The sequence below is a fragment of the Leopardus geoffroyi genome, chromosome D4, assembly GCF_018350155.1.
Source record: "Leopardus geoffroyi isolate Oge1 chromosome D4, O.geoffroyi_Oge1_pat1.0, whole genome shotgun sequence".
NCBI classification, from domain to species: Eukaryota; Metazoa; Chordata; class Mammalia; order Carnivora; family Felidae; genus Leopardus; species Leopardus geoffroyi.
In genome coordinates, this window is record NC_059342.1 from 68,269,949 (window position 1) to 68,297,032 (window position 27,084).

A 27,084-nucleotide genomic window follows, 5' to 3' on the forward strand; every position below is an offset into this window, starting at 1 on the left:
CCCCTTTGCTCCTGTGTATAACAGAATTGGCGAACTCAAAGAATGGAGTGTGTCCAAGGGTATAATCTAGACTCTTGTGATTTAATCTCATCCTGTGCAACACTGTTGAGGTTAGTGGTTACGAGTGGTTACCTTGGAGCCTGACTGCCTGGGTTTGAATCCCAGCTTTGCCACCGACTGGCTGTGTGACTTCGGACAAGTGCCTAAGGTTCTCTGTTCCTCCCGTTCCTTACCTGTGAAAAAAAGATAATAATACTACCTAACTTATAAGACTCATGTGAGGAATAAATGAACATTCTATCCAAAGCGCTCAGAATAGTGCTGGCACAAAGGAAACACTAATAAGTGTTACAGTATCATGGAGAGCTATTCTAATAATATAATAGTAGGTGCTATGTTACAGATAGAGGCTGTTACTGTCTCTTCCTGTTGCAATTAAGACCAGAGCCTTTGGCCACTCTAGTACTCAATATAGACCCCAGACAACAAGGCAGGCGAAAGTGGGCTTCGTGGCCAAAGAAAAACATGAATTGGAAGAACAAGTCTCTTTTCCACCAACATCTTAGTTGGGGGATTTTTTGGAAAACGTGTTCTATCTCTGGCTATTAATTTGGTTCAGTTGTTTTTCAGATAAATATGCATGTGACCTTAGAAATGGGAAAAGGCTAAAGACCCAGATGACAAGGGCCCCCTGACAGGTGTATGTGTCTCCCTGGAGAGAAGTACTTGCATTAATAAGAAGGGGACCTTGCCCATTAAACTCTTGGTTTCGTCCATTTTTACGAGACATTTAAGGCTTTGTAAATGCAGCAGTTGTTAAAAGGATGGAGGGGAAGGCAACGATAAGCCTTCCTTCCCCCTTCAGGCTGTTACAACAGCCGTATTTGGTTTACCTGATCGTCTGCCGCCATGATGTCCCAGCCAGCTTGCCCTCCCCACCCTTACCTGTGAAGAGTCACATGGGCAGCCAGTCAATTAGCCTGATTCTAGTCCCTCTCCTTCTGAGTGTGATGAGAAATATGTTCTCATAGGGATTTTGGTTTTATATTTTTAATAGGCAACTTTTAATCTTGAAGACTAAAGTGTATGGGGAAATCCATTGCTTTTCAAACTAAGCTGTGAACCCAGCCAAGTGGCAAAACTTTCAAAAAGAAGTTACCACTGCACGACAATGTTCAGTTGTCTGAGGAGTGACCAAGGAGCCTGTGGTCAGCAACATGATTGACGACTACGACTTTGGCCCCTCAAGCTGGGGTGTCACACCCAGAGGCCCCGTAGGAAGATAGCCAGCAGGGGATGTGTGGGTGACATGATCCCCTATCACACTCATTGCCTGTCCTCCACACCTCTCTCCCAGATCTGCTTTTACTATGCACGTGGAAGCCGGGCATTCGGCGGTTCCTGAGGAGGGCCCCAAAGATCTCCGCTGTCCTCTCTGCCTCTATCACACCAAATACAAACGCAACATGATCGACCACATCGTGCTGCACCGAGGTAACCTTCCTAAATGGCGGTTTTCTTGGGGTACAGGGGTGAGGGTGGATTACAGGGACGCCGTCTCAAGGTGGCCTTGGCACCTTTTCCTTGGTCCCCTGTTCCTCACCTTCTCTCCAGGCAGGAAATCACAGGGACCGCCACAGTGACGGCCAACGGTAAAAACTCCTTCCTGCTGCGAGGATTTCCTCCCCGTGGAGGGAGGCAAAGGTGCAGGGCTCTGCCATGCATGCTTCTCTGGGGCTTCTCAGCGTCAGGGATTTTCACCTTGTCATTCCTCTGCCCTCACAACCTTGCTGAGGAAGGAGTGAATGAGAAACAGAATGGGCGGGTGAGGACTCATTTATAAAATGTGAAGAGCTGCTATATGGTTGTAAGCAATTCCCTGGAGGGAGACCAAAATGATGATTTCTGAAAAGCAGAATGCAGAGTTTCCCTTGAAATGGATGGAGAGAGAAAACTCTTAAAAATAAAAGTGGCCTGATATGTCTTAGAAATACCATAGGCTTCAGATTTAAATTCTGGTTTTAAAGCCTCTTGTATTCACCCGCTGTCTCGTCTATAAAAAGAGAGGACAGTCAAGCCTACGAAATAACGTGCAAAAGGTCTAGTGTGTTCCCTAGCGGAGGCATACCGGGTGTTCCGTAAATGTTGGTTCCTGTTGATAAACAGGGATATTTCTTTCAAGTCCTCTTTGGTTTTTCTTGCAGTTGAGTTTACTCTTGGCCAATTAAAACACTGTTAAACAACAGGCTTCCTCCGCATTGGAAGGAAAAATATGTTTATGTAAAAACTACTTTGTCCTAAAAAGATTCAAGCCAGAGGTGGATGGAGAAAGATTACCGGAATACCACTGATCTCTTGCTGTTTCCATCATCCACTGATCTTTCCATCTGTCCTTCGTTCCTTCCCTCCCTCCTCGTCTTCCTCTTCTGTCTTGTCTGCCTTCCTTCGCCTTTCACCTTTCAAGAAGCTTTTCACTCTTTGCCACAGGTGCCTCAAAAGCAGTGAGTGTCTTCTGCCATCCTGCTGAGATGTCACTCACCCTGAAATGCTGCATGTTTTCTGAGCATTTTCAAAGTTGCCCACATTTCCCCAGAGCCGCGGGCTTGGGCCACTGCATTTTGTGACACTTCGCCCATCTCTGCTGCGCGCCCCGCGGAAGGCCACCCTAACGAGACGTGAGGTCACTGCCGGCCGGGACATCCGCCTGCAAGCGGGGAGAAACAGCATAGGAACATTAGGCGGGAATTCTTGGCCAGAGTGGTCCCACCCGGTGTTGCACCTGGGTCACCTGACTTCTGGTCCCCCGGCCCATGTGTCGTGGTGGCTCTGTGCCCCCTCCCAGTGCGGGGAGAGGCCGTGAGTAGTGTTGCTGCTGAGCAAACAGAAATGGGGAGGCCTCACTTCTGTGGCTGATTCCTTCTGGGTTCCCATCTTGCTGCCTGGCGGAGTCATAGCTTCACTGTTTAGAGAGCTCAAGGGTTTTCCTTCCCTGAGCCGAGAATTCTAGAAAGCGGGTAAGGGGCAGAGGGCGTAAATGCTAACGCTGGGAACGCTCCACTTGATGCTAAGTCACTCCTATCCAACGGCATCGTGAGGGCTAGTGCTATCACTTGTGTTCCCGCTCCACATGTGTGAAACAGGAAACTGAAACAAACCGCTTTTTCTTTGATTTGCTCTAGTTATTTGCGGTCACCTCGCAAAGAATTTAAGGTATCTTAAAGGTGTTTGTGCAGCACTGTGGGATTAAAACAAATGGGGAGATCGGGGCAGAAGTGCAAAATAAGAAGCAACTGGAAAGTCCCCCGGAAGTAGGAAGAGGTTCCCCAAGACCTTGGTGTCCAGCGTATGCCCTGAGGTGCTGTGCACCTGTCAACGGTGGGCTGTGGATTTATTTGGCTCTGAGGTTCCAGCCTCCTGCGGCAGAGAAGCAAATGGACTTTAAGTGCCTGTTAGACTTTTGAAATTTTGTTCGGGAGATTTCCAGGAATCCTCGACACTGAATCCGGAAGGAATTTCTCCAGTGGGGTCCCCTGAAGGGGACCACGTACGATCTAGGGTGTATCATCCCCACCACAAATACAGTGGTAAGTCCCTCAGGGACCATGAGGGCCAGGCAGTTGAGCTGGAGTCACTCAAGTGGTAACCGTGCAGCTGTGAGTCAGCTCCAGTCCTCCGATCCCGTGACCCATCCATCATACTGCCCGTCACTGGTTACATACAGTCTCTTCTGTTTATTTGTAGAGGTGACTTACAACAAAAGAGCCATCTACATATATAAATACCGTTCTTCTCAGGATCAGAAAGCGCACAGTCTGGAATAAAGGAGTATCTGGGGATTGGTAGTGATAGTGACGACATCAATAACCACAAGAGTCACTATTACTGAGTGTTCACTAGTACCTAGTGCCGCGCCGAGTGATTTCAGTATGTTATTTGATGGAATTCTCACAAAACCCTCTGTGGTGGGCATTACTGCTATCCCTGATAACAAGGGGAAAAGGTTCAGAGAGGCGGAGAGCGACTCAAGATCCAAATGACTAATAAGTGACCCACCTGGGTTCTGAACCCAGGCTTGTCTGCCCCACAGCCCATGCCTGTAACCAGCAGGTCACTGTCTCATCCTGGGGAGGTTGGTCGGTGTCACCCGTTGAGCATTCTAGTGGCGGTGGCAGCTGGGTCTGAGGATGGAGTTCCCTGTGGGGCTGGAGGTCGGAGATGAGGACCACTGAACCACAGGTGGCAGGTGCCTCAGGACAGCCATGGCTGCCATCTGTGTCCTGGCCTGACTTCAGGGTCCCGTCTCAACTCACAATGGCATCTCAGTGGGATGCTGGTCTTGACAAGTCAAGAGACGGGGCTGGGCGTCTGCCTTGCAAGTTCAGGGTGCGGCCGATCTCAAAGTAACAAGATGTGGTTCCTTCTGCACCTGTGCCCTCCTGGCTCTGCAGAGGAGTAAACATCTTTGGCCTCTAGGGCCTGCAGTAAGAGAGCTTTCTGAGGCCTTGGTTAATTAAAATACTTGGGACGAAAGGCAAGAAAAACAGCTTCTGAACTGGCCCTGGACTGAGATCCTCCTTGCAAGAATAGAGTTTCCTTAGCTTTTTATGCCTAGACATAATGATATATTTAAATAGGGAGGAAAGGGAGGAGAATCCATTTCACTCGTGGGAAATCTGAATGGGCAGCGATCATGGGTTTATGTTGGCTGTGGCCAAAAAGAGCGTACTGTTTATCCATGCATTCAGCAAGCATTCATTACCTGCCACACTGTGCTGGGTTCGTGGGCAAGATGAGGTGTAGGAGGGCGGGTACCCGCCCTCCTCAAGGAAATGAAGCATGTGCTAGCGAGGGATGGGTATCTAGGAGATTCACTGCGGCAGGCGTATTTGTGTTCGGGGCAGTGAAACGTGGTGGAGGGTGGTTTTCAAACTGAGCCCTGATGACATTTCAGCAGGCAGAGAAGACTGAAGGTGGGGTATGTTGGTTTCCTGGGTGGCTTAAAACACCAGTGTACTCTCTTGCTGCTCTGGGGCCCAGAAGTCTGATCTCAAGTTGACAGACAGCAGGGCTGTGCTCCCAGTGAAGGCTCTAAACAAGAATCCTTCCTTGGCTCTGCCTGGCTTCCAGTGGCTCCCAACATCCTTGTCTTGTAGCTGCATCATTCCTTTCTCTGCATCTGTCTGCCCCGACCTTCCCTGAGTGTGTTTCCTCTTCTTACAAGAACACTACTCCTTGAGCTCAGGGCCCACCCCAATCCACTATGACCTCCTCCTGACTAGTTACATCTGCAGAGACCTATCCCGCTAAGGTCACTTTCTGAGGTTCTAGGTGCACACACATTTCTGAGGGGCACTCTTTTACCTACTACATGGGGGAGGAGGAAGAAAAATTTCAACTGCTCAGGTAGGTGGAAACAAGATGTGTTGACAGAGTGGCATTAAGAGTGTTCTGAGAGGGGCTGAAGGGAACAGGGGGCAAAGCTGACGTGTGTTCTGGCCAAATTAAGTAGGGCTCGGATGCCAGTGTAGGAGTTTAAACTTCACTCAGTAGACAGATGGGAGTACCAATTTAGCAAAGATTGAAACAAAGCATTGGTAGACCCATTTCTTTGGGGAACTTGGGTGAGGCTAATTTGGTGAGATTGGCCATGATTGGACCAGTTTAGAAAGGGAACAAGTAAGCCCTGAGATTTTTGTTTGAAGGAAAAGGTTGGTGGTAGGACTTTTGGGTGGGTTTTCATTCAAGGCAACAAATATTTATTGAACATTGACTATATGCTAGCATTCTTTTACGCTCTAGAGATACTGCCCTGAAGAGTCAGTCAAGGTCTGTGCACCAAAGGAACTTGAACTTTAATGGGAAGAGAGACAATGAACAAGGGAAGAGATAGTTTCATGGGTACATTTCCACAGAGTTTCTCAGTTTCCCACCACGGGAAGCATGACCCTTTATGCATAGCTTTGCCTGCCTGCACCTTGCATACCTAAGTGCACCCGGAAAATTGGGTACAGACTGAATTATAGGGATGAAACACAGTTTTCCCCGAGAAGTTTATTTATAATTATGGAACTGTGTAATCACTGGGGCTGGTCTCCTGTTGGCGTATTAGCTTAAAGCTTCTGTGTCCCAGCCTGTAACCCCAGTACTGAGGCAAACACTGAATTTAACACTGAATCCTACAGGTGGGTGTCTTTTTGGAACAGAACTAATCTCCCCTAATTTATCTGATGTCTGTCGTTTTTCTTGAAAAACAGAATACAGTGAGTTTGCCAATCTTTCATTTTATTTGTGAAAGTACACATTCCATCCCCATCAAATACCTTTGCCTGTTGGAATTGGAGGTGCAGTTCCCAGCTTTCTCTAGCTTCACAGTGGTAGCCCAGCTAACGTCACATTTAATAACTTACCAGGAACCGTTGTCCTTCTGTTTATGTGTGTCCGTTTAGGGTTCTGTTTTGGAATGATTGTTTTTTTAGAAACTCTTGTTATGTTTTTAATGGCTTTCTAGTACTGGGCTTTTATCTCTTGTTTGGCTGAGAGTAATGGGTGGGGCTTTGGTTTTGGCCCAAAGTGGGTCTCCGCCCTTTAGCACGATCATTTGCATACGGGTTTGTTGGAGTGAATGACTTCCAAATCTCTCCATGCTTCCTTTACACTTGGCAGGTTGTGGGGAGGAAACCCATGTGTGTTGTGGTCTGCCTTTCAGGAAGAATTTTTACTTGGTGATTCTGGACTCCACAGTGATGTGGTTTCTCTCTGTTTTGAACAGAAATGACCCTCCGCCCTCCTTGTAGTTGCAAATCTGCCGATTTTTCCACTGAGCACCACGGGAGCTTGATGGCACACATTTCTAGGCTCTTTTGCACCTTAGTTCCCGCAGGCTTCCGTGTGGCGTACTCTGGGGTCCAGCCTCTTGGGTTTTATGTCCAGCTGCAGCCCCAAGCGACTTTTGAGTAGGAAGAGATGAGAGACAGAATCTATCTTGTAGTCAAACTGGTGAAGTCATAATATTTTTGCAGCCAGCTCTGGAAGCTGAGTCACAATGAGTGTGATTCAAGCCTTGGTTTTTTTACTCAAGGTAATTTTGAGAGGTGTAAAGTCAAGAAAGGCCCACAGTTGTCGCTGCCCCCATAGGGGGGAAAAAAAAGCCCTTAGCACTCAGCTTCTGTAGCCAAGACAGGGCTCCATCCATACCTGGAAACATTCCAGTCTCTAACTTTATGTCCTTGACTTGCCTCAATAATGAATAACCTCATTCAGAAAAAGGCCGGTGATTCGCCTGCCTTTCAAAGTCCGTCTGTCTTGTGTTTTATCTTGGTCATGTTAGCCATGTTTTTAGAAAGTGAAAAAAAAAAATTAATGTCTTAGTAAAAGTCCATGTAAATAAGAGACTTGGGATGTTGGGAATGTCTTAGTTTGGAACTGGGAAGTCTTACGTTTCAGGGTAAGTGAGCAGAAAGTTTCCTATTATCTAATTCAGTAGATATTCGAAAGAAGTTCAGATAGAGAGGGTTGCCTTAGAGATGCGTGTAGCTTTTGTATTCTTAAACGATTAGGGGGAAAAGCCTCATAAATAACACCACGTGCAGATCGGATGTTCCAGGAGGAGGGCACTGGCCAAGGTCAGGCAGGAGACCTGTGTTTCCAGGTCACAACTTGGTTCTGGGCTAGAAGAGTGACGCTGAGGAAGTAGTTCACCAGACCAGTCCTCAGTTTCCACATCAATAAACTAAAGATAATAAAACTGTCTTGGCAGAGTGTTACGAAGAGAAAAAGCAACAGTGAGGGTAGAGTGCCTGACGGTACTTGAAACCTAGTGGGCTCTTGGTAAATTGCCACAGTCATTTACGTGAGTTATTATTTAAACTCCAGAGTATTTTGGGTGCTCACGACTTTGTGTAAAATTCACTTAGACACACATAGTGAAATTGGAAATGGCCAAGAAAACTGACCAAGGTGGTAGAGGAATGGAAAGGGAGACCCATTAAAAAACAGGTCTGAAAGAAGCGATTATTTACAGGCAGAGGTGAAGCCTGGGGGCTGACTGCGTGGCTGTCTCCAAGGTGTTTGAGGCTTCGTTACGTTGAACATTATACCAGCCGTTGTCCAGCTCCACTGAGCTCAACGGAACCAGAGCCAGAGGCGGAGGGTGGACGTAGTAGAAATGACAAAATACAGGAAGAGCAGAGCAGGGGGATGCATTCTCAAGGAAGGTGCCAGAAAAGTTTGTATCCGCACTTCCCATGAGCTCCTGAGGCGTGGGAGCTGGTCCCAGGGGTTCAGCCTGTACCCCTGTCTCTTGCCGTGAGCACCAGCTTCCTCATGGTTTTTGTCCACGCGTGTCTTAACCCAGAGCAGCTGGAGGTGATGCTCAACACTTTGTGTAAGAGCAGCGGTGCTTGACCGGAGTCCATCTTGCCTCCTCAGGGTGCGTTTGTCTGGAGGCATTTTTGATCGTCACTGCCGGGGAAGTGGGGGCGTGCTGGCATATGGTAGGTAGAGGCCAGGGATGCTGATAACTATTTTACAATGCATAGTCCAGCCCCCACAGTAAAGACTTACTTGGCCTCAAAATGTCAGTAGTGCTACTACCGAGAAACCCTGAACTCAAGGACTAGAACATCATAGCATGGGCTTTCTTAAGGCTCTGGCTGGCTCATGCCCGAGCATTTTTTCCCCTCGATTACACCAAATCATGGAACTGAATGGTTAGAAGACTGTTCAACATTTGCTATTCTAAGAAAATGTGTGGATTACATTATAATCATGTGTTTCTTAGCTGTCTGCTCTAGTTTGGTTTAAAAATATTTATATTTCTAAATAAGCGACTGACTCTTTGTATAGGGAAAATAACATATGCATTAGAGCTCTGGGGAGTGAGCAGCAGACATCACCTTCCACGCTTCCTCTGGCCAGCTTTTTGCTGCCCAATTAATCGCTGTATTCAAGGACTCCCAAGGCAATGACCGCCCTGCAGTGAGAATGTGGTGGTGGAGACTAAGGCATGGCCTTGGGTGGGGAAAATTCCCCGGGGGTCAATGCAGGCCAGCAACAAAGGGAGGGAGGGCTCACAGGGAGAATCACATCAGTGCACAAAACACTGATGCTCTGGAAGCACACAGCTACTCAGTGACGCTGAGAAGAAATCACGCTTTCTTGACTTAATAATACATTGCTGTTTCTAAATAATGTAAGTATATGTTGTGTGCGTCCATTTGTAAACTTTCAGAGTCTTCTGAAATCCAGACACAGCATGAAAACACACGCTATATTTGATCCCTGCATAAATAGCACAGATTTTAATTTTATCCCAGTTATGGATATCTGGCGCGTGCACCGATACTCTGGGCAGACTGGTGTGAAATTTAATTTGAGCAGTTAAACACAAGGGTGAGAGAGTGCAAAATAAACAAGCGCACGCATTTCCAGCCCTACAGCATTTGGTATGTTAATGGGAAAAGCACCCAAATCCTCTCTCTCTTTTATTTTTTCCCTTGTGACAATCAGATTACAGATTGTCTGAAAAGGCACAAATCCTCCCTATCTCCCACGCCGCCCCCACCTCCCCCTGCATGTTGCCTGCAGCCATTTCATTTGTGAGCTCTTCCGTAGTTAGAGCTGGAGTTTTAGTGAATGAAAATGTACAGGTCCTTTGTTTTTAGATTTGTTTTTAGATTAGAGATCCCCTTGGTTTCAGGACAAGGAAAACAGTCTCCTTGAGAACGTCTTGGAAGGGGAAACAGGAGTGGAATTTGGAAATGGTAGGACATAAAGGATTTGCAGTGGGACAGGCAGGGATGCAGATCTCAGCTCGGCCAATGGCAACATTTGCGACCTCTGGAAAGTTACTCAAGAGCCCTGTTCCTCGCTTTACTAATTTGCAAAAACAGGAGTAACTCCAGCCTAGTAGAGTTGCCTGGAAGGTGCACAGGGGCGGCGCAGAGGTACTCCGCGGCCATCGTGTCCTTCCTGCTTAGAGCCATCTGTAGGTCCAGCCTAAATAGCGCTTGCTAAGGAACTGGGTTGTGCTCGTGGTTGCTGTCAGTAATCATTTATGTTGGTAAAAACGGCAGCCACTTCTGTTCTTCTCCCCTCCTTTGACCACCTCCATGCAGCAGTTAGTGAGCACCTTCCAGCCTGCCCACCTCTCTGTAAAGATCATTCTGGGTGTTAAGTACGCAGAGAGCTTTTGGCCACACGGGGCGCCTGGGTGGGTCAGTCGGTTGAACGTCTGACTTCAGCTTAGGTCATGGTCTCAAGGTTCATGGGTTCAAGCCCCACATCGGGCTGTGCCGACAGCTCAGAGCCTGGAGCCCACTTTGGACTCGGTGTCTCCCTCTCTCTCAGCCCCTCCCCCGCTTGCTCGTGTGTGTGTGTGTGTGTGTGTGTGTGTGTGCTCTCTCTCTCTCTCTCTCTCTCTCAAAAATAAGTAAACATTAAAAAAACAACACCACCTACTTGTGCCAGAGGAAGGTGCTGTTTGGGGAATTGAGGGAGGGGCAGCGCGCATGTGAGTTCACAGACACGGACCCACGCAAAGCAGCAAAACTGGGTGCGTTTTTTCCTATATTCCAAAGAAAGAGCACGTGCTTACTTTCCCATCAGTAAAAATGTCCCCCTTTCCGTTCAATTTGTTTCCACAGAAGAGCGCGTCGTCCCCATTGAGGTGTGCCGTTCCAAACTGTCAAAATACTTGCAGGGAGTAGTTTTCCGCTGTGATAAGTGTACCTTCACCTGCTCCAGTGACGAGAGCCTCCAGCAACACATAGAAAAGCACAATGAACTGAAACCTTACAAATGCCAGCTCTGCTACTACGAGACCAAGCACACGGAGGAGCTGGACAGCCACCTTCGGGACGAGCATAAGGTACCTGCCCTTCCTGCCCCCGCCCCTCAGCATACGTGGGAGGTGGGGAGGGCGCCTGGCGGGGAGACAGAGCCGAGTTTAGTCACACCCACCGTGTGACTTGAGCCAAAATAATGTTTAAGGTGAGGTTCGGTGTTTTTGCTGTGATGAAAGAAATACAGGGGCATTTTAGAGAATTGGAACACATAGATGGGGACAAGGAAAATCACCCCTCACGCTACCACCCAGATCCAACCGTGTAACATTTTCTGTCTCTTTGCCGCCCACCTTCCTTTGTTGCGCATCCTCCCGGCCACACCATACATGAAATGTCGTGTCCTTGTCACATTTTTTTTTCTTGACGACCTAACAGGAATCATTTTTCCATATTATTTTAAACGTATCGTCACAGGACCTGACCAACTTTTTCTGTAAAGGACCAATAGTAAATATTTTAGGCTTCGCGAGCCAGATGGTCTTAGTGGCAACTCCTCAACTCTGCCCTTGTAGCAAAAAAAGCAGCAACAGACGAGACAGAAGTGAATGGGCGTGATGGCCGGGTTCCAGTAAAACTGTATTTCTGGAAGTAAGCGGCGGCCTGCGCTATGGTTGCTGGCCCCTGTCCTGGTGGCCGTGCCACCTTGTCCCTCAACCATGTAGGCTGTTTCCAGTATTTTGCTAACTACAGAGATTTTCCAAGGCATTCCTATTCGTGTCTGAACGCTCTAAGGGCCGTAAAATACATGTCTTATTTGGGGAGGAGGATTGATAAAGAACAAATCCGTACAAGACCTAAAATAAGGGGTTTGTGAAAAACTTCTCTTCAGAGGTCTTCTGATCAGAAGGCAGAATCCTATAGGACAGCTTCAGAGGGCTTATTTGGCACATTTGGGAACTGAGAGCATTGCTTCTGGTTTCGTGTATTGCCCAGAGCGCAGAGGAGTTAAGATTTGTATTTGTTTCACGAAAAAAAAGCCTATTGGAATGTTTTCTAATTAACCAACACATCCAACAGATCAAGGGAGTGTTTACTTAAGGAGCAATGAGGATCGCTTTTGAGAGTTTCCTTTTTCTGTGATCTGTGTCCTCCTCTTCTCTGATCTTACAAGCCCACGTTATCAAGATGTTAGTCTGAATCATCCGCACCCGAGGGTCAGAATTTTTCTGTGGGGTGTTGAGAAAGAAGTCTGAGCTCTGTCCCCGATCCACAATGTAACGGTCTCATGGTCACTTTTCTGCTTTGGAATGCGTTCATTCTGTAAAGTGTCTGCCCAAAAACGAAAGCAGAAAAGAAAAGCCTGAATGGCCCTCACTGAAAAACTTTTTCATATCCTTCCTTATTTAAACTTCCTGGGCATTTCTGCCCCCCAAACTCAAAACTCACCCATTTCAAACCCAGCTCTCTACATTTATGCGCATGGATCTTGTTTATGTCACCGCCTCAGATCTTTTTTTTTTTTTTTAATTTTTTTTTTTTTCAACGTTTATTTATTTTTGGGACAGAGAGAGACAGAGCATGAACGGGGGAGGGGCAGAGAGAGAGAGGGAGACACAGAATCGGAAACAGGCTCCAGGCTCTGAGCCATCAGCCCAGAGCCTGACGCGGGGCTCGAACTCAGGGACCGCGAGATCGTGACCTGGCTGAAGTCGGACGCTTAACCGACTGCGCCACCCAGGCGCCCCTCAGATCTTTTTATTATAGCGTTCAGGCCTTTGGGCTGGTATTTTGGGAGAGAGCAGACCCGGAAGGTAAATTCTTCTCTGGTGGTTACACACTTGCTGTGAGTCACCGGTGAGAAGGTTAGAACCATGCAGATGTGGAACCAGAGGCTTTCCGGGCAGACGCGGAAGGTTGGGGCTTCCGGGTACCCATCGGGGAAATGGGCTGCTCTGGAAAAGAGGGGCCCAATTTAGAGCCTTTGGAACCACACAGACGTGAGTTTGAATCTTGTCTCCACTATTTACTGTACAACTGCAGCCAGTCACTTCGGTTCTGTGTCTCTTCTCCGATTTCCACATAGGAATCGTTTTCCCTTTCCCAGAAGTTGTGTAGGTTCAGTCCTGCTCTCCCCGCACTGGAGAGCCAGCGTGCCCCTCTCAGGAGCTGAGCTGTGGTACCCACCAGAAAGGCACTTCTATTCCCGAAGAACTAAAATGTATTTTATTTTATTTTATTTTTTATTTTTTATTTTTTTTTAAATTTTTTTTTCAACGTTTATTTATTTTTGGGACAGAGAGAGACAGAGCATGAACGGGGAAGGGGCAGAGAGAGAGGGAGACACAGAATCGGAAACAGGCTCCAGGCTCCGAGCCATCAGCCCAGAGCCCGACGCGGGGCTCGAACTCACGGACCGCGAGATCGTGACCTGGCTGAAGTCGGACGCTTAACCGACTGCGCCACCCAGGCGCCCCTAAAATGTATTTTAAACTCACTAATTATACCTTGCATCCTAGAAATGGTCTGTGATATTGTATTTTCACTATGCTTTTATAAAGCAGGATAGCAGTGCTGCTGAAACTGAAGTTTCGACTGGTAGGCAGTGACATACACTGGGTAAAAGTGGTCATTCATTGTGGTGACGTCAGCATTTATGGAAGGAGTATAAGAGTGTCCATGTACAGCGTACTGAAGGGAAGTTTGCTAATAATTCAAATATAAAAGACAAGGACCATAAGGCAAGAACAAGAAATTCAAGAATTGGAAAGGAAGAAATGAAACCACTCTTGTTCACAGACAATGTGATCTTTGTACGTAGAAAATCCAAAGTAATCTATTTAAAAAGCTGCTAAGAATATTAACTTGGTTTAGCAGAGTTGTAGGATATAAGGTAAATATTTAAAAATCAATTCCACGTCTACTTACTAGTAATGGAAATCTGAAAATGAAATTTTAAAAAGATCAATTTTGTTTACAATAACCTCAGAAAGAATATGTTTAAGAATAAATTCAACACAAGAACTGTGAAAGCTGCACACTGAAAATTACAAAATGCTGTTGAGAGAAATAAAAGAAGTAAGTTAATGCAATATGTACCGTATTCCTGGATTAGAGGACTCTGTATCGGCAACTCTTCCCAAATCGATCTACTGATTCAATGCAATCTCTGTCAAAATCTCTTTTCTTTGATAGAAACTGACAAACTGATACTAAAATGTAAATGCAAAGGACCTAGAATAGCCTGAACAGTGCGGAAAAAGAACAAAATTGGAAGACTTCGCCCTTCCTGATTTCAAAACTTAACCTTAAAGCTACAATACTCAGGAGCATCAGTGATGCCAGAAGTCCAGAAATAAATCCTCATCTATGTGGTCAGTTGGTTTTTATCAAAGGTACCAAAGTAATAAGGAAAAGATGGTTCTTCAACAAACAGTGCTTGAATAGTTGGGTTTCCACATACAAAACAATGATCATTGACCCTTATGTCACTCCCAACACAAAAATTAAATCAAAATGGATCATAGACTTCCATGTATGAACTGAAACTATAAAACTTCTTGGAGAAAAAAAGTAGAAAATCTCCCTTGGGTTAGGGGAAATTTTCTTAAATATTATACAAAAGCTATGGACATTAAAAGAAAAAAAAATCGGTAAATTAGACTTCATCAAACGTAAATTTTTGCTCTTCAGAGACACTATTAAGAAAACAAAAAGGCAAGAAACAGATTGGAAGCAAATTGCAAAGTCACTTTCTGGCAAAGGATTTTAACCAAAATACACAAAGAACTTTTATAACTCAATAGTAAGAAGGTAATAATTCAATTAAAAATTAGAAAAAAATTTGAATAGACACTCAACCTGTGAGGATATACAAATGGCAAATGATCCCATGAAAAGACACTGAGTAAAATTCCTCATTAGGGAAATACAGATGAGAACAACAGTAAGATACCACTACCTACCCACGAGAATGGCCAAAATTAAGACTGATAGTGCCAGGGATGCCTGGGTGGCTCAGTTGGTTAAGCATCCAGCTCTTGGTTTCCAGTCAGGTCATGATCTCAGGGTTTGTGAGATCGAGCCCCACATCAGGCTCTGTGCTGATAGCTCAGAGCCTGCTTGGGATTCTCTCTCTCTCTCTCTCTCTCTCTCTCTCTCTCTCCCCCCCAACTCTCTCTCTCTCCCCCCCAACTCTCTCTCTCTCTCTCTCTCTCTCTCTCTCAAAATAAACAGACTTAAAAAAAAAAAAAAGACCGATAGTGCCAAAGTGTTGGCAAAGTCACGGAGAAACCAGAAATCTCATATAGCACTGGTTGGAATGTAAAATGGCATATTCACTTTGGAGCACTTTGGCAATTTGTTTAAAAGTTAAACAGACACTGGGCGTCTGGATGGCACAGTCGGTTGGGCATCCGACTTCAGCTCTGGTCAGGATCTCACAGCTTGTGAGTTCGAGCCCCGCAATGGGCTCCGTGCTGACAGCTCAGAGCCTAGAGCCTGCTTCGGATTCTGTGTCTCCTCTTTCTCTGCCCCTTCCCTGCCCACGCTCTGTCTCTCTCTCTCTCTCAAAAATAAATAAACATTAAAAAATCATAAAAATAAAAAATATATTAAAAGTTTAACAGACACTTAACCATCTGATCCAGCAAATCTACTTCCACATAAAGTGGATGAATAAACAAATGTGCCATATCCATACAACGGGATACTACTTGTCTATAAAAAGAAATGAATCTACTGAGACACAGAACAACATGGATGAATCTCAATAACGTCATGTTAAGTGGACAGGATCCAGACATGAAAGGTCACGTGTTATATGATTCCCATTTATATGAAATTTCTAGAAAAGGCAAACTATGGAGACAAAGCAGATCAGAGGTTGCTTGGGGCTGGAGGTTGGGAGATGGTTGCAGAAGTGATGAGGGAACTTCTCAGGGAGATAGAATTCTTAAGCCAGATTGTGGTGGGGGTTGCATAAACGCATGAATTTACTAAAACTCCCTAAACTATTTAAAACAGATGAGTTTTATGGTGAGTAAATTGTGATCGTTGACCCTTATGTCACTCCCAACACAAAAATTAAATCAAAATTCTTCCTACCTGAAAGATTCAAGTTTCCCAAGACCTGACACATATAATAGATCCTCAGTAAATGTTAATGTCCTACAGGCTTTTACGTCTTTATAAACTTGATCCTGGGAACAGATAGATCTACAAGATGCTGGAGATCCAGATTATTGTGCTAACCGCCAAAAATAAAGTGTGCAGTAGACTTTAGCAATTGGTTCTAAATTAAGGTTTACTTTTTTTTTCCCCAGTAAGACTGTGTGTTGAGTGCATTGCTCATCATATTCTTCCACTGATAGCTTTGGGTGATTTTTGTGTGGTGGGGAGAATCTATGGAAGAAACTAAGAGACTGTAGGATGTATTTGCAGCCAACTGTGATTTCTATGATTTCAGTCCCTCCCTCCTTCAGTCCTTCCCTCCCTCCCCCTCTCTGTCACTCACACACACACACACACACGCACACACACAAAATGAAGTCCCGTATCAGTAGTGCCATTCATCAGTAATGCTGGTAAAAGATGAAGATGACATTTTTAAGAACCATGAAGTCATGAAAAAAAAATACCTTGCTCTTCTCCCATTTAAAAAACATTTTTTAAAGAAAGTTTAAGTATATGCAGTACCTTGTTAGTGTTCTTTATGATTCTGAAGTCTCTTTGCTAGTTTAAGGAACATAAAAATATATTATCTCTAACTTGGTTAGCTCATAAAATTGTCATGTTCGCTATATTAAATTTAGAAGGATAGTCTATTCAGGCAATACACATTCACTAATTGAATTTACTCTGAAACGTTTTTAATTTTTTATACAAATGGAGCCTCAGGCGGCTGAACTCTAAGGAACTCGTATCTCTTCCTCTTACTTTTTGCCAGTCTAGGGGAAGCAGCAGAACATTAAGCTCAGGAGGAATCCCCAACATTTTAGTTTCGCCAATAAAATCGTTCAGCTTTCTGGACTAGTGAAATCCATACTGGCAAAAAAGTCAAATAGAGCATTTGTGTTCCGCAAAGGAAAGAAGAAGAAACAAAACCAAAGGAAAACCTTCCCAAATTATACAACACACCTTTGGCCACACTTTTTTCTGGATTGTATTTAATTTCAAAACTTAGTACCAGCAGCTTTGTCTTGATCGACTGAGGATTTGTGCAAGGCGAATGTTTCTCTAAAAGATCATGTCATTTCAGCTCTGCTTAGTCTTGCTTCTTGGTTTGTCAGCTACAGACCCTGCTTCTTTCAGGGACTTTGGAAGACTGAGAAATCAGAAGTAGATGAGCAACAGGTGTGACCGTTGTTCAGCGGGATGTGCCTCGCAGAACCACACATGTTATTTTCCAAGTAGGCAGTTGAAGATGTTCTCTGCCTGTGACTTTTGAGACTGTTCCTTGGTTAAGACACCTAATTCAGTCTGCCTCAACTTACACTTAACTCTTAACAAGTCTTTGCCTTGCCATTGGATGCAACATTCTTGAAATGGAAACCGCATTACTTACTTGTCTTTTCTTCCCAAATCTAGTCATAGTTCCCTGCGTACAATAAAGTATCTGGTAGCTGTTTGCTAAATAAACCAATATATGGGATCGCTTTTCAAGTAGGAAATTTTAAGTATCCTGCTTGTTCATGTAAGCAAAATATGGCAGCATTGACCGCATCTTTCCTCCCTAGATTTTAAGTTTAGTAGATTGGCAACAGCTCATTTGGCCAGCAACAAAGTTCCTTGACTTTCTTAATGATGCTTCTTACTTGGTTTTTTCAGTACCTGTGACTGCAGTTATCCTGAGATTTTCCAAATACCTTCGTTTTGTCTGGGCTTTTGCTGGGCTAGGTCTGGCAGAAGCATCTTTTCTGCTTCTGACTCAGTGATTACAAAAGAAAGTAGATATTCTCCTTGACCTCTGTGCTCCATACCCTCCTGGGTACTTTTCTGTCCTTTCTTCTTATTGTTCTTAGAAAGGTTTTTATTTTGAAAAAAATTCTCAAAAGACTCTACTCCTCTATCCCATCAAGTTTTGCAACATTATAAAGTCACAGTACCTTTTTCTGCCTTCCTCTTATGTTCAGTCGGTATCTGGGGCGGGGGAGGGGGGGTGGCTAATTTTGCATTTCTCTAGGTGATTTGTATTATAATGGGGAAAGCTGGAGCCATGGCATCTGAAGATACGAGTTCCAATCCTGGCTTTATCACTTAACTTGTTTGGTGTTGCTTTCCTCATCTACAAATATGGAAGGTAACACATCTCTCTCAGAGTGGTCATAAGGGTTTAAGGGATACATGTGAAAACACCTGGATTAATTTTTAGTATGTAATAGATACTTGTTAAGAATTGAACAAAATCTTTTAGAAAATGTCTAGTCTTATTAGCCAGCAAATTTTTATCATTGGGTACAGTATTATGAGGTTCTTTATACTTTATGGTCTCCCATGGTTTTTATGTTACCAGTACATTCAAATAACATTTATTGTGTGTCAACTCGATGACCGACCTTCTACTCTGCGCTTCTTTAAAGCTAAATAAGAAATGGTTGCTACCCTGGAAGAATTTATAAGCAAGGAGGTAACACAAGCTTAAGTAAAGAACCACAAGCCAGCATGATTTGTGCTTGATAAAGGTGTCTACAAAATAGGAGGGCAGCACGGAGCAAAGCAAATATGGTGTCACGGCTTCTCTTCCGTAGAACTTTAATATACTTAGCTGAATGTCCCTTCTAGAAGCTTTTACGGGAGCTCTGATCGAAATGCTCTGAATTCAAGATTTTTACCTGCACCTTTGACCATCTTCCTATAAGAAATCGTAGAGACAATGCTGTGCTGACCCTTTCTCCTACTGATTTCATTCTTGTTCTGACTTTCAAAGATAGGCAGAGATCGCTGGGTAGACCACCTGATATTATTATTATTTTTTAATGTTTATTTATTTATTTTTGAAAGAGAGAGCACAAGTGGAGGAGGAGCAGAGAGAGACGCACAGAATGTGAAGCAGGCTCCAGGCTCCGAGCTGTCAGCACAGAGCCCAACATGGGGCTCGAACTCACGAACTGTGAGATCATGACCTGAGCCAAAGTCAGAGGCTTAATCGACTGAGCCACCCAGGCGCCCCTAGACCACCTGCTATTATAAGTCAGAGGTTGGCAAACTCTAGACCATAGATCAAATCTGGCCCACCGCCTGTGTTTATATGGCCCACCAGCTAAGAATGGTCATGATATTTTTAAATGACTGAAAAAAAATCAAGAGAGTAGTATTTCATGACACATGAAATTATATGAGTTTCAAATTCCAGTGCCTGTAAATACAGTTTCATTGGAACACAGCCATGCTCATCCATTTCTGTATTGTCTGTGGTTGCTTTCAAGCCCCAGCGGCAGTTGAGTAGTTGTGACAGAAACTACATGGTCCAGAAAGCTTGGAATACTTGCTTATCGGGCGCTCTGCACAAAGTTTGCCCGCCATGCTGTAAGGCCTTTAAAATCTTTGCAGCTCTACACATCCTTGGTATGGGACTGAGATGGGCATTTCTCGTGTTAAGAGGCAGCTTTCCCGTGCTCTCTGGTGTCACTTCTTCTAGAAATAAAAATGTTCACTTTGGCCTTTCTTCGTAACATGAACATGCAGTGTTAGGTGACATGAACATCCTGACAGCTTGTCCCTTTTGAAGGTACAAATGTTAAGTGAGAAGGAGGGGGAACTCTGGAAACATTAAGGGATTTTTTTCTTCATCGCGATCTCCCCCATTTAATGTCTGCGAAGTAATCTGAAGACAAGGGTGTCTGATTTCATTCTTTCGTTAACCAGCAAGTTTATATCAGTCTTGCCTGTAAGACTGGGTTTGCCACCATAGGACAGCATGAAAATGCATGTTCAACTTGTAATATTTGTAAATCATATAATACTTCTCCCCTTAGAATAAGCCTCGAATATGGAAATTCCTTCAGATCTAGGGAAATTCATTCATTTTGCTGAATGGTTAAAAAAACAACAGACAGGGGCGCCTGGGTGGCTCAGTCGGTTAAGCGTCCGACTTCAGCTCAGGTCATGATCTCACAGTCTGTGGGTTCGTGCCCCGCATCGGGCTCTGTGCTGACAGCTCAGCGCCTGGAGCCTACTTCCGATTCTGTGTCTCCCTCTCTCTCTGCTCCTCCCCTGCTCATGCTCTGTCTCTCTCTGTCGCAAAAATAAATTAAAAAAAAAAAAAATTAAAAAAAAAAAAAAAAAACAACAGGCAGAAAGACAAACATAGTTGCAAAGCTTGAATACGAGGCGCGAGCATGGAAGGGCTTACAACATCAGCATACTCCAGTGTTAACGGGTAAAGGTTCTGCTGGTTGTTGGTGGTTCGTCTCACATTCTTAAGGGCTAGTGGCCTGCACAGGGGACTTTGGATTCATGGGCAATTGCAAATAACTTTCACGGATATAAGGATCTATATATAGTTTTACAGTCTGAGGCATTATGTATTTGAACAAGCCCATCTTCAAACACATGTATGGTTTCTTTTGCCTTCCAAAGGCTTCAAGGAACCAGGTTCTAAATCTCGAACTCTTACCCTTGGTCTTTCTCCCTCTCTTGTGGGCCTTTTGGGAGACAAGACAGTCAATTTCTTGGCACCTCCAGAGAAAGAAGTGAATTTCCCTCAGTATGTCCTCTGCATATGCGCAATCTCTGGGTCCGGAAAGTAACTTACTGGTATGATCACTTCAGAAGCCGACCTAGAAATCTATTGGAACTTCAGTAAAGTCCATGGCTTTTGAGTTGATTTCACATCTGGAAATTTAGCCCATAAAGTGAAAACTAAACATGAAAGAAAGATTTATATACAGTAAGATGGCTTGCTGCGTTTTTAATAGTGAAAAGCCAAGAAGAGCCAAAGGCGAACTCATATGGGGGGAGTCAAGTAAGGTGTAGTACATTCAGCTGGTAATAGTGATTGAAAATGATTATTAATGGTATTTATACCATGCCAGGCGTAAAAGAAAGCAGGATACACACTTGTAGGTTTTAACATGATTACAGCAATTAAATAATCTATGCGTAGAGAACAGGAATACAGAAATACAATAACTCATTAACAGTTATATGTATAGATAGTTGGACCTGAAGCTTTTTCTATTTTCCAGTTATTCTTCATGCGTGCTTTTAGGAAAGAAAGACATAGTAAATTAAAACGAAGAAGTACTGTAGGCAGGAGAGAGCAGCACCCCCTCTAACGCAGACACTGCCCCAGCCGTGGAGATCCAGCTGTGAACGAGATGCACAGAGTGTCTGTCTGTCCGCATGAGCTTACAGTTCAGTGGGGGAGGCTCAGGCCATAAATAGTTAACCACTGAGCGGGAGGAGTTATAAAAGGGGAGGGGGGGGTGCTGTGGAAGCATGGAGCCAGGACATTCAACCAAGGAGGAGTTTAGGGAGGATCCCCCAGGTGTAGTGACACGGAAGCAGGGCTAGAAGACGGAGGAGTCCCTGAGTAACAGAAGCAGGTAGAGAGAACTTCAGACAGAGAAAGTGGCCTGTGCAGGAAGAGGCAGAAAGTCCAGAACATGGCGTAGTCCGGGAACGTCAGTAAGTTCAGGATGGTGGCGGTTCAGGTGGTCTGGAGAAGGTGGGCCCGGTGAGGAGATAGCTGGCCATTTCCAACTACAGTGAGAAGTTGAGATTTTGTCCTCCGGGCAAGCGGAAACTGACATGAGTAGACTTACAAATTTATTTTCAATCTCTCAGACCACACGGGAAAATAGATGCAAGACTGGATGCTGGGAAAGCAGCGAGGAGGGAGGGAGGGGGCTTGCAGTGTTCTAGGTGAGAGACGGTGGCTCAAAACTGCAGCAAGGATGACCTGGTGGGTATGATGCTAAGTGAAATAAGTCAGAGAAAGACAGGTACCAAATGTGGAATCTAGAAAACGAACTAATAAACAAAGAAACAGACCCATAAATACAGAGAACAAACTGAGGGTTGCCAGAAGGAAGGGGAGTGGCGGGAGGGGCAAAACGGGTGAAGGGGAATAGGAAATACAGGCCTCCAGTTATGAATGAGTCACGGGGATGAGAGGCGCAGCGTGGGGACTAGAGCCAGTGGTGTTGTAATGGCGACGTGGACTGATTGGACGTATCTACCATGGTGGTGACCGTAGCCTAATGTATAAACCAATCACCTCATTGTACCCCCAAAACTACTGTAATATTGGGTGTTAGCTATACCTCCATTTTAAAAACCACGGTATTTTTAAAAAATGAATATGATAAAGCACTAACATCTTTGAGAAGTAATTAAAATTCCAAATAATAGTTAAAAGACATTTTTAATGCATCAAGGAGTCTTCCTGTTGTATTAATATTGGATGGCTGATTTGGGAATTTAAAGTTTAGGGAGAACCCAACATCATAAAGGGTTTTTATTTTAAAATCTTCTGGTTAAATAGCAAAATTTTGAGTTTTCACTTTGAAATCTTTTAATTGCCTAACAAAGATTTTAGAAAGCTTCAGGACAAATAAATCCCGGGTTAGCCCCGGATGAACGTCATACCGTGAAAATGTCATGTACTCTTTTAAAATTGTGCAGACTCCAACATGTTAACAGTTTTCCGGTGGAGGGATGATGGTGACGGGAAAATGGGCAAATACAGTCCTCAGAAAAACCCAGAAGGAGGAAAAGAAAAACATAACATTTGGTTTTGTGACAGATCTCCTTCTGTCATGAGTTCCCTGAGAAGCAGGGGCTTCTCCATCTAGCATGGGGCCTGGCATACGTGGGGTCCTTGTTGAAGGAAGGAACAAATGACTGAACGGATAAATGACCTGATTAAAGGAGACATTTGAGGATTCTTTTTGACCTATCTTATCTTGGTTTCCTTGTTTTCATTTCCTGGCAACGGCCGCCCTCATGCCCTTCACACACACCTGCAGTTGCCCCGGCTAGAGGTGCAAAGCAGAGGAAGGTGGTCAGAAAAGGCTACGCTTGGGGCACCTGGGTGGCTCAGTCGGTTGAGCATCCGACTTCAGCTCAGGTCATGATCTCATGCATGGTTCATGAGTTCAAGCCCTGCATCAGACCGCTGCTGTTAACCTGCATCAGATCCTCTGTCCCTCTCTCTCTCTGCCCCTGCCCTGCTCGCACTCTTCCTCCCTCTCTCTCTCTCTCTCTCTCTCTCTCTCTCTCTCTCTCTCAAAAGTAAATAAACGTTTATGAAAACAAAAAAGAAAAGAAAATTTTGGTCACATAAGGATATGTTACTTTACACATATTTCAAAGTTAGGTAAATTGGAACCTTGCCTCCTTTTCCTGAAAAACTGGCAACCCAGAAAACTTTTATTCAAATATTTGTCATAAATGCTATTTGGTTAAAACGTAGACTTTGTGGCTAAACATAACTTCATAAATATTCATTTACGATGCTTGTTATAAGTGTTTCCAAAAGCCAAAATTGGAAAAGGCCACGTTCCCAGAAAGGAGAAGGAAACTACATTTTGGGGAACTATTATGTTTTAGGTACTGGGCTGACCCCCTTTAACAAACGAGGACACTGAGGATGTACCTTGAGTAACTTCCCCACAATCTCGTGGTTAATGGCAAACTGTGAACTTGAAGTCAGGTCTGTCAGACTTCAAACCTCATTCTCCTTCTGCTCTTCTTTTTTGTTTTTGTGTCATACAAACAAAGAAATAAAAGTCCTTGTGGGTCTGTAGGAGTGAGGCGTGGTAGATACATCCCAGGTAGGAAGGTGCTGCAAGCGAAGTCCCTTGAAGACAGTTACTGTGAACTGTTAGCAAGAAAGAGCACTAAAGATTCTGAACGTGACTCTTCCTCCCTCTCACCTTAGTCCATTAACTTTTCATTTTAATTAATTCTGCAGATGAGCAAAGCAAGCTCTTGCCTTCCCTGAGCGTTTAGCAATGAGAGCAACAGAAACTTTTCTCCCTCATGTCGGGCTGTTGGCAAAGTCCACTGTCAACCGATTTCATGGATTGCATTATTAAAGTCGGATCAATTTATTATTCCTCTCACTTTAAAAGTGTGTTTATCCTGAGTTTTCTTCCTCCTTTTGCACGCTGCCTACCTTCTACAGGATGTTGTTGGGGCAATATTAAGTCTTTTCACAGGACTGTCTATTGGCCCTGCTACTCTGAGTCTTTTTCTCTCACATTTGTCACAGTTGATGATGATGTTCCCATCTGCCAGGCATATGGAATTGGTGGTGCTCAGCAAATCTTTGTTCCAGTCTGGTCCCAGAGAGTATTTTGGGATTATCTTGTAAATTCTCCCTTTCCTCTCCTGTGCCCTCAATATGCTCTGTCTCTTCTGTAGCAGCTCTTGAAATCTACCTTGAAATCTAATGAATGATGTCTGCCTTCCTCCCCAACTCAACTGTGAGCCTCTGGAGGCCAGGACAGGGTCTCACTCATCTCACTCATCTCACTCATCTCTGTGGGTCCCTCCCCCGGCCCCCAACAGGGGGAGCACAGCACCTTCCACAGAGGAATAGCCCATCGTAGTTGAATGACTTGAGACATACTGTTGGCTTGAGTCCCGTGCTAACCTGTCATTCCTGATAATTCTATGCATACAAACTGGAGAAACTCTGAAAATAGATTAGTCAAGAAGGTAAATTTTGTGCTACTGTTGACGTAAGAACCCTAAACGTAACATCATTATAAAGTTCTTTTAGTGTGGATTTTTATTTCCCTTGGGTGTCGTTTGGAAGAAAGTTTGGATTCCCACATTATTCTAACCATGTTTTACATAGACAAAAATCAGCCATAGTTAACACTTAAAGGACTTTTAGGAGTTACTCGTCTATATTCTTCTCAGGTAGTCCCAGCTTCAATCTACAGGTTATGGTCAGCTTTGAAAACAGTAACACTAACAGTGACAGTATTGTTTTCCATTTACTGGAGTCAGGAGTTGGATAGTTGTTATCTGGCCTAAGCTGGGGTAGCCCCCAGACCTCCAGGTTTATAAGACTGTGGGGAAGAAGGTTGTGACTCTCATGCTAAGTTTTCAGGAACCTTCCAGAGCCTCTTCACCTCCAGAGGTGTTTGAAACTTAGGTAGTTTAAAAAAGTTACACCTTTGAAATCGACTCAAAAGGTATCATTGGACACCTACTCTGTACCCCAGGCTTTGTGATACTTTGATTTCCTGTTGACTGTAGCTCACATTTTATACTACATCTAGTAAGGAAGGTCCAGTGTTCCTTTAAAAATGTTGGAATGTGGGGTAAAGGACAGACCCGCCTCTGGAATAGTCAAAGTGAAGAAAAGGGTCTCCTAGGCACTGGTGTTGTACTGTCCTGATTCCAAAAACACGGTCATTGGAAGATGATGTTGGAAAGATCTCTCCCCCAGGGAGAACCCTGTTCAGTCTGCGGTTCATTATTCTATCGTTTGTTTGGGCCTTTTTCAGGTGAGCCGTAACTTTGAGCTGGTTGGACGGGTTAACTTGGATCAGCTGGAACAGATGAAGGAAAAGATGGAGAGCTCCAGCAGTGATGACGAGGACAAGGAAGAAGAAATGAACAGCAAGGCTGATGACAGAGGTTAGTCTCAGCCCTGCCCTCGGAGGCCCAGATGGCATCTAGCACGTCCATGGTGAGACAGAAGGGAGGCAGAAGGTTGTTGTAGGAGGAACAGAAGGAATGATCCTTCTTAGTTAAGTAGCAGAACAGACTGACTTAAGAAACATGTCAGGGGCCATGTCTTTGTAAACTATCACCAGCCATAGAAACTTCAAGGAAAACAGACATTTTCTAACTATAGCTATATGTTTGTTAAAAAATATATGGTGGTGATTTGTTTTTAATAAGGACCACTGGTGTCTGGGGAAGCTTCACAATAAGGATGGGCAGACAGTAACACAGAGGACACCATAAATGTAAATGAGCTTAACGTTTCATTACGAGGAATGTAAGTGAACTTCCCATTGAGCACTTACGTAAAATCGCTGCTGCTAGGGCAGCCACTGCTGTGTGGTGGGGGAGGCTGCAAAGAACTCGAACCCTGAGCCCTCTCCGGAAGTCCCTCTGCCTGGCCCTTAACACCTTGTAAAGAGAGAGAAAGGGAGCGACAGTTTTCATTCAGCCGTGTGTTCACAAAGCAAGCTTTCATGGGATTTGTGTCCTCTTTTTCCAATTTCCTCTGAGTCCAGGATTATTCTCAAGATAAAGCTTTTCAAAAGTATATCTATATAACCATTCAAAAAAAAAAATGTAGGCCTACATTTATATGATCTAGAGTTGGTTTTCTGTATCGTTCAACATAGAATATTGTGGAAATCTCCAGAGGGTGCATATAAGACTATGGGTTTCAGATGTGTTAGTGTAGTTATGAGGGATTCATCAAAAGCACCTGGATAAGAAACATGAGAAATACACAGGATAGATACCATCCCAGTGACGATAAGAATGGGATGAGGTTATCAGCATGGAGCATCCTTATGTGCCATGTCCAGTATTTTCTTTAATCTGATATCATGTAGAGGGTTCTGCAGTTGGCCTGCCTGAATTTGGCTCCCAGTTGTGCTATTAACTAGCTCTATGGCTTTGGGTAAATCGTTTTATCCCATCTGCGTTCATTACTGACAATAATAACATCACCTACCTCCTAGAGATGTGGAGAGCTTAAATGAGATGATGTACAAGACACCAGCGCAGTTCCTAAAGCATAGTAACCACCTCATCGATGATAGCCCTGCCATGTCATGTATTATCATTTTGCAAAGGGGGACGTACAGTCCCAGAAAATTTAAGAGTTTGTTCAAAGGAAAAACATCTATATTGGAAGCCGAATTTAGGTCTTCTGGCTCCAAAGCCAAGATCTCTTTACACTACGTCTCATTTCTCGAACACTTTGAGCAGTGGGATGTTCTTCACTGAAGGGAACCTAGACCTGAATCCCCTTAGGGCCTCCCTCCGAGGTGCACGTCTGCAGAATGTCATTGTCTCCCCTCCTTACCCGGTGGGTCTGCAGGCCTCCAAATGCCTCTTTGGTGGCCATGTCGCTTGGAGGTTCTCCTCCCTGTTCTCTTTCCTGCCCAGCCCCTCTTCCACTCCATCCCCACCATGACAACCGTAGCAGGGGACCACAGGTTTGCAGTGTGGGGGTCCATTCGGGCCCCTGAAGTCCCAGTGAAGACAACAGCAGGGACTGCCCGCTCTTCAAAGCCCCCGTACCCATGGTCAACCTGAAAAATGAGTGGACGAATAAAACACCCTACCACGTAGGTTGATTGCCCTTGTAAAG

General features: G+C 44.5%; 1 protein-coding gene across 14 annotated transcripts in view; it reads left to right on the forward strand.

Annotated features, from left to right (window-relative positions):
* Positions 1-27,084, forward strand: part of ZNF462 (zinc finger protein 462) — a 140,580-nt gene that overhangs the window by 106,660 nt on the left and 6,836 nt on the right. For all 14 annotated transcript variants that reach the window (XR_006710474.1, XR_006710475.1, XM_045470060.1 and 11 more), the window contains 3 exons: positions 1,358-1,494; positions 10,644-10,867; positions 25,250-25,382. Coding sequence is in view for 12 of the 14 variants with exons in the window: in XM_045470060.1 (XP_045326016.1) it covers positions 1,358-1,494; positions 10,644-10,867; positions 25,250-25,382 (494 nt within the window). In the remaining 2 variants the exon portion in view is untranslated. The remainder of the gene's footprint in view (positions 1-1,357; positions 1,495-10,643; positions 10,868-25,249; positions 25,383-27,084) is intronic.